The 7844-nt window shown below is 54.2% G+C and overlaps 1 protein-coding gene across 1 annotated transcript; it reads right to left on the bottom strand.

The window, feature by feature from the left end:
- Positions 1-1555: 1555 nt before the first annotated feature.
- On the bottom strand, positions 1556-7838 carry SLC66A1 (solute carrier family 66 member 1). The gene is made up of 8 exons (XM_005428150.3): positions 7466-7838; positions 6872-7059; positions 5965-6094; positions 5294-5381; positions 4079-4227; positions 3223-3315; positions 2643-2828; positions 1556-2389 (listed from the first exon to the last, which is right to left on the bottom strand). The coding sequence occupies exons 2-8, from the start codon at positions 7039-7041 to the stop codon at positions 2291-2293; spliced, it is 915 nt and encodes a 304-aa protein (XP_005428207.2). The 5' UTR covers positions 7042-7059; positions 7466-7838; the 3' UTR covers positions 1556-2290.
- Positions 7839-7844: the final 6 nt, after the last annotated feature.

Raw genomic sequence — 7844 nt, 5'->3', positions numbered from 1 at the left:
CAGGTTCTTTGTCCAGGTTTGGGAAAAGCCAGGATGTGAGGATTATTCATTGTTGTGAGTGGCAGAGATGGGGGATTTGCTCATGGTTTGGATTAAAACACGATATGAATTGTTCCACAGGACAGGAAATGCTGCTGCTTCAGGATGAGGTGAGCAGCCCCTTTGCCTGTGAATCTGGAGGGGCAGAATTGTGAATTCTTTTCTATTGCCAGAGCAAAACTATTCTGCAAACCTACTTTCAGTTTCATTGAGTTACCTTGCTGCACTTTGCTTGTTTGATTTTCAGTAATATATATAAATGTGGATAATTGGAAAAAGAATTAAAGGGGAGAAGTCATACAAATTTCCTGAACACAGGAACCACATTTTTTTGTCCATCCTATGCAGCAACCTGAGATAAAGTCTGTTTGCAAACAGAGATGTGGGAAATGTGAGGTTTGCTGACCCTTGAGCAGGCCCATAGAAGTGCTTGAAGTTTGAAGTGAAAATGCCCTGAAATGTCTGAAATCCTGCAGCAAACTGTTCCTGAATTTTGGAGGAATCTTTGGAAAAGTTCTCTTTCCAGTGCCATCTTCCCAGACTCTAACAGTCTTCTGGAGAACAATTTGGCCCTAAAATAGGAACAGCCCCTTACCCCAAAACACGTGGTGGGGTCCAGGGTGTTTTTTGGGATCACAGCATCCAGCAGGGCATCCCCACCCAGACCTCGATCCCATTTCCCAGATTTAGGAACTGGCTCACCTGTGGTCCAAGCTCATCCCCAGGAGCTGTGAATTAACCCAGTAAAAACTCACTCACTTGGTTCAAGGGGCTCAGAGAGACTGAAAAATACATTTCCTTTCTGAAGACAGCTCAGTCAGTCCCACGAACTGGCCCAGCCTGCGTTTCCATGAACCTGCTGGTGCAGCTTGGTGGGCACTGAGCAGCTGGAATCCCATTTAATGTGAGATCCATGGATTGGTGTCCTCAGTGTGAGGACAAAGCAGAGTAACTTCCTTGGGAAGGACAAATGTCAGGGACTGGCTGAGGAATCATAAATTAATTGGAGCTAAAGCCAAAAGGGACTCAATGCTGGGTATCAGGAAGGGAACTGGAGAGGGGAAAGGGAAGCAAAAGGAAGAGCTGATAGGAACTGCAGGAAAAGGAAAGCTCTTGTTTTCACAAGGCCAAGCTGTGATCGTTTTCCTGAAGGGTCTCCAAGCTTTGGTTGCTTTTCCTCATTTTCCCAGGGAGACTGAGCTGCTCATCCCCAGCAGGAAGAGCTCAGCCCACGGAGGGAGCCTGGCTGAGGGCTCTCTCATGCTGGGGACACCTCCATTCTCTCATGCTGGGGACACAGCTTCTCCCAGCCCAGCCCTGCTTCCTGGCCTTCCCTGCTCGAGGAGCACTGTGCTGAGTTCAGGGCCCCCAGAGGGGGATAAACTCATCAGTGTTGCAGATAAACTCAACAGTGCTGGGGATAAACTCAACAGGTTAAAGGTAAATTCATCAGATTGAGGATAAATTAATCAGACTGAGGATAAATTCGTCAGGTTGAGGAAAAATTCATCAGGTTGGTAAATTCATCAAGGATAGAGGGCAGGAACTGAAAACCAGAGTAAGCAGAGGCAGCTCTTCTGCTGGGGAACAGCAATGGAGCAACTTCCCCAAGGAATTCATGCAATTAAAACATGGGTGAGGCAAAAAATGAGAAATCAGAGAATGGGACTGTGAGACTCATTGGGAAAGAGGCAGGAGCTGCCAAGTAAAGCAGCAAAATGAAACCAGGGGAGGCAGGTGGGGAAAGATGTGTTTTATAGATGGGTGAGCCGTGCTAATTAAAACAGGTGTGGACTGAACACTTTGGTTCTGCTGCTCCTTCCCCACTGGATCCAGCCCTGTGTGTCTTCCAGAAGGAGCTGAGGGGGCAGCTGTGAGGTCACAGGGCTGTGTCTGTGGCAGGTCAGTCTCCCTGTCCCCTCCCGACGTTTTTCAGCACCAAGGAAGTTCCAGATCACCCTTGGCAGACGCAGCAGTGACCGGGCTCAGCTGTGGGGCACAGGAGCAGCGAAGAGCAGCTGAGGTATCCAAAAATTCCCTTTTATCCTGAAAGCATCATTGGTATCAAAGAGGCACCGGGTGTCCCAGCAGCGTCCTCTGCCACTGCCTCAGCAGCACAACGTGTCACCCACGGGCTCAGGGCCTCTTCTGCCAGGAGCCACCAGGATGGAGGGGCTGGTCTGGCCAGCCCTAAGGCCACCTTCCTCATGTGCATCCTCCTCCTCCTCTCCCTGCAGGGCAGGTCCCTCTGTCAGCTCTCGGGGCTCTCATCTGGCTCCCCCAGGAGAGCATCCCTCTCCTCGAGGGGGCCAGGCCGTCCTTTCCGGTAGGCCAGGAACTGGAAGGAGATCTGGGGAGAGGTTAAGGCTCTGCACACTCACAGGGGGAGCTGGGAGTCACTGGGTGTCAGCACCCCGAGATTGTGCCAGGAGAGGTGGGAACAGGACAGGGAGCTCGGGGCAAAGCAGGGGCCGAGCATTTCCCAGCCAGAGCAGCAGCACAGATCCCCAGGGAGCAGCACCACCCAGCCTCCTGCCCAGCCCTGCCCGTCCCACTCCCTGCCAGGCCCTGGCAGGATGGATCCAGCTCTGGGGAAAGGAAACAGCCACGTCCAGGGCCAGCACGCCCAGGCTGCCCACCAGCCAGGGCAGGTGGTGCAGGATGTAGTCACCTTGGCCCTGGCCTGGCTCTGGGTTCTTCAGGAGGACACTGAGGCCATACAGGGAATTCCCCAGCATCACCAGGGCAAAGAGAGAGTAGGAGACCCCACTGGTGGATTTCCTCTTGTACTGGGAAAAGAGGGAGAGGAGAGGAGCTTGGGTGCAGCTCTCCTAAATCTCTCTACAACTATTAATCATGCTATTAATCATGCTTGCCCCCAGCAGTAAAAAAGAGAAGTGGTGACAGTGCTGAGAGTCTTTTAGTTCCCCTTTGGCTTGTAAATTAGACAAAATGAAAGCCCCACCCTCAAAATATTGGTAGGTTAAAGGGAAGGGAGAAAAATAAATACAGAGAAATAGTCCCTTATGGAATGATCAGAGGTGGGGCCTGGGACCTCCGAGCAGAGAGGAAAAAGGAGAACCCCCCCGGGGAGAAAGGAGAACCCCCCCAGAAGAAAGGAGACTCCCCAGCCCCCTGGGAGGGACAGGTGAGGAGCCCCAGGGTCCCAGGCTGGGCACTCACGTTGGTGCAGATCTGGGGCACTCGGGAGCACAGGTAGAGCACGGAGGAGATGGAGCCGATGGTAAATCCAATGATTTCAGTCCTGGAGAAAGGCTGCAAGGCAGGGGCGGGGACAGGGACAGCCCCCGCGCTCAGAGCCCCAGCACGGCCACACCCACCCCGCGTGTGCCCCGCTCCCTCCTCTGACAGCCCGCTGGTAATTACACCTGGTAATTAACATTTCACCCTGCCACAGGAAAATACCCAGTGCAATCTGTTATGACGGGAATTGGGTTTATTCGCTTTGCTCAGAGAGATCCTTTTCTATTGCCAGAGCAAAACTATCCTGCAAACCTACTTTCAGTTTCATCGAGTTACCTTGCTGCACTTTGCTCGTTTGATTTTCAGTAATATATATAAATGTGGATAATTGGAAAAAGAATGAAAGGGGAGAGGTCTTATCAGAGACGAAATTTCCTGAACACAGGAACCACATTTTTTGGAGACTGTCTATTCTATGCAGCAACCTGAGATAAAGTCTGTTTGCAAACAGAGATGTGGGAAATGTGAGGTTTGCTGACCCTTGAGCAGGCCCATAGAAGTGCTTGAAGTTTGAAGTGAAAATGCCCTGAAATGTCTGAAATCCTGCAGCAAACTGTTCCTGAATTTTGGAGGAATCTTTGGAAAAGTTCTCTTTCCAGTGCCATCTTCCCAGACTCTAACAGTCTTCTGGAGAACAATTTGGCCCTAAAATAGGAACAGCCCCTTACCCCAAAACACGTGGTGGGGTCCAGGGTGTTTTTTGGGATCACAGCATCCAGCAGGGCATCCCCACCCAGACCTCGATCCCATTTCCCAGATTTAGGAACTGGCTCACCTGTGGTCCAAGCTCATCCCCAGGAGCTGACAGCAGAGACCTCCCCTTGAAAGCCCCTGGAGCCTCAGTGCTGGCACTGCCCAGGAGGGAGAGGCTGGACAGGGAGCCCACGGAGAGGAACACAAAGGCTGCATTGATGGGAGCAGGGACTGCAGGGAGGCAAACAGAGCCTGATCAGGGAGAGCCCAGCAACCCCAACAGCCCCGGGGCTGCCAGGACCCTCTGGGGTGAAGAAACCTCCAAGCTCCCCCTTATCTCACCAAGGGACTGAGCAACCTCTGAACTGTCCCTTATCTCACCAGTGGATGGGGCAGTGGCTGCTGTGGGGGACTGGTGTGATTTATCTGCCAGTGATGTGCCCAATTCGTGCCTTATCAGGGAGGAAACTGCTCCTATCTCGGTTTCTTCGGGTTTAGGGCTCTATAGAATCATCCCCACTAGAAGATTTCACTGTCTTAAGTCACTCTCAAATCCCTGACAGAGCAAGCCCTGCTGTGGCTTATTTGTTAGTAATAATTTACTATTTTTCAGTAATTTTTAGTGATTATATTCAGTAAGCAAGCTCTCCAGCTCAACAAAACCATGGATCTGATGGGTCAAATACCAATTGGCAATAACTTTACATGTCTTTTCTAAGTTAAACAATCACCCCAGTCCCAAGGAGCCTGTTTGGGGTTCAGCAGTGCTGGAAAGGGGATTTTCTGTTTTTTTTGTCTGCTTAAACCCTGCAAGAACTGCTCATGTTCCCTTTTCACTCCAGTTGAACAGACAGGAACTTCCCTGTCAAGTTTTGGCCCCAAAACAGTGGAGAAACTTCCCCCTTTCCCTTCCAGCACTGCCCGAGTCAGGAGTTCTGTGATTCCCAGCTCTGAGGTGGAGTCACCACGTAACTGGGGGGGATTTATTTGCTTCTGTGCCCCCTGAGGCTCATGGGGGGGTTGTTTTCAGCCTGGAAACTGTCAGGGGATGGGGGTTGCAGGGCCTGCAGAAGCCCCAGGCCCAGCCTGTAGCTGTTTGTTGGCTTTGGCTCTCCTAGGGACTCAAATTATCCAAGGGAAAAACAAAACAAAAACCAAACCACCAACCCAGCAAGCAACAAGAGGCATCATCTACTGACTGTGCCTGGAATCTCCCTGGCTCCCAGAGTGCCCTGGAATCCCCCCCTCCCTGCTCCCAGTGCCTCGGGGAGCAGAGCCCCCCCGTGCCCCAACTCACAGGCTCTGCCCCTGTTCTTCACCCGGTAGTAGCAGTAGAGGGACAGCATGGCCAGGTCTGCCAGCACGTAGTAAATGGCCGTGTACACCTGCGGGGAGGGCAATGCTGGGGACACCCACGGGGACCTGGGAGGGTCCCACAGGGCTGCTCCCTGCCCTCCCTGGCTCCCTGGGGGAGAGGGGAGAGTCCTGGGAACAGCCCCAGAGGGAGGGAAAGGAGGAACTCGGGGGTGAAGAAGGGAGCATCCCTGGGAGAGAAGGGAAAATACCAAGAGGGGAAAAGGAGCATCCTCAGGGAGGGAGGAGGGAGCATCCCCGGGGAGGAAGGAGGGAGCATCCCTGGGCAGGAGGAAGGAGGGAGCATCCCTGGGCAGGAGGAAGGAGGGAACATCCCCATGGGGGAAGGAGGGAGCATCCCTGGGCAGGAAGGAGGGAGCATCCCTGGGCAGGAGGAAGGAGGGAGCATCCCCATGGGGGAAGGAGGGAGCATCCCTGGGAGAAAATGGACCACACCTGGGGGGGAAAAGGGAGCAAGCCCAGAATGGGAGAGGGGAGCATTTCTAGGGAGCAAAGCAGGAGCATCCCAGGCAGTTTTGGCTCTGCTCTGGATAAAGCAGCTGCCAGCCCCTCCCTCCTCCCTGGAGCTGGGCTGTTTGAGAGCCGGCCCGGTACCTGCAGGGGCAGCTGATCAGCCAGGAAGGAGCCGATGAGGTTGAGGAGGTCTCCGCCCAGCCATCCCAGCAGGAAATAGATGGAGAGAGCCTGGTCCATGATGCCCGTTCTGCAGGCCTGGTAGAACTGCCTGCAGGGCATTGGGCAGGGGAACAAACATCACCTCAGCTGCCTCAGCGCTACCTGGGAGCCATCCCCAGGATTCCTGTGGATCTCAAAGCAGTCACGGCAGGAAAAGCAAGGCCACACGCTCCCCTGGCCCCAGGGAGAACTCCGGAGCCCCACCGGTGCTCACCGAGTGCCCTGTGGGAGGAGCAGGAGGATGATCCCAGGGAGGGGAGGATGATCCCAGCTGCAGGATCCTCCCCTCTGGTTGCGAAAGAACCGTGACTCCTCATGTGCCTCTCCGCCACCCCTGTGTCAGCACTTCCCAGTACCCCGGGGCTCCCGGGGACGGGACATTCCTTCTGCAGTGTGACCTGTCCTGCGGGCCCTGCACGTGCCTGACGTGGGACACTCCGGCTGGCGAGCACAGCAGCAGCACCGCGGCCACCGCCGGGCTCTGGGCTGCGCTGCCCGCTCCCCTCACCCTGCCGAGATCTGCCGAGCCCCCGCTGCTTGTGCCGCGGGGATTTAATAATTCGAACACCTTGTACTTGCCAGAGGGTGTCTGCCATCCCGCGGGAAGGGCTGCCCGGGATGTGGGGGCGATACTCGGGGACTCGGGAGCGGTCCCCATAAATTCGGGAGCGATACTCAGGGATTTGGGAGCGGTACCCAGGGAGTCCGGAGCGGTCCCCGGGGGTTCGGGAGCCTTACCCAGGGATTTGAGAGCGGTCCCCAGAAATTCGGGAGCGGCACTCGGGGATTTGGGAGCCATACCCAGGGATTCGGGAGCGGTACTCACGGGAAGGCAGCGGCGATGAAGCAGCCGATGGAGCCCAGCCCCAGGACGATGCTGGCGACATCCCGGCTGTCCTGGGCACACTCATGGAACACATCCATGATCCAGCGGGAGCCGTTGGGACAATCAGAGAGATTCCCAGAGGGGAGACCCCTCCAGCGCCGCGCAGCCATGGAACTGCTGGGATAATGCTGGAGAAAAGGGAATAAATAACACATGGGAAATTTAATAACCGGGGGAACGAAAGATCTGTGGGAGGGACAGGTCTGGGGATGCTCTGGGTACTGGCTCATGTTGGAAAAATGCATCGTTAGCGGATAATTCACCTTTATTGGGTTTGCTGCCAGCCTGGCAGCGTCTGGCCTCAAAGGAGAAACAGGAGACATGAAAGAAGAAGAAGAAATAAAGAAGGGGGGGGGAAAGAGGAAAAGAAGGGGGGAAGGGGAAAGGATTAAAAAAAAAGAAAAAAATGAAAGGAAAAACTGAAATGGAAGAGGGGAAAGAAAAAAAAAAAGAAAAAAAAAAGAAGCAGAAGAAAAGGAGAAGTGAAAGAAAAGTGGGGGGAGAATAAATAAAAGAAGCCGAAATCAACCCAACCTGTCCTCGCAGCACCGGCACTCGTCTCTTCACCGACGCGGTTCGGAACTGTTTTTCCTTGAAAACCCGCTCTTTTTGAAACTTAGGCTGTTTTTCTTTGCGAATCCACAACTCCTCAGACACCCGCCGGGTTTCCTTCGCCGCTGTCCCAGACCCTGCCCAGTTTCCTTCGCTGCTCTCGCAAACCCTGCCGGGTTTCCTTTAACGCTGTCCCAAACCCGCCGCTCCTCTGCCGCTTTCTCAGGAAGTTGCCGGACACCGGCAATTTTTCACAGTGTGAAATCAGCGAGCCTTTTCACAGAGTCGCTGCTTTTGCCCTCGCTCCCCGCGGGTTCCCAGCCCTGCCTTTCCCAAAGTTGCTGTATTTTCCCGAGCTCCG

The sequence above is a fragment of the Geospiza fortis genome, unplaced genomic scaffold (genome assembly GCF_000277835.1).
Source record: "Geospiza fortis unplaced genomic scaffold, GeoFor_1.0 scaffold353, whole genome shotgun sequence".
NCBI classification, from domain to species: domain Eukaryota; kingdom Metazoa; phylum Chordata; class Aves; order Passeriformes; family Thraupidae; genus Geospiza; species Geospiza fortis.
Note: the sequence above shows the minus strand (reverse complement) of the source record. Positions and strands in the feature narration are given on the sequence as shown.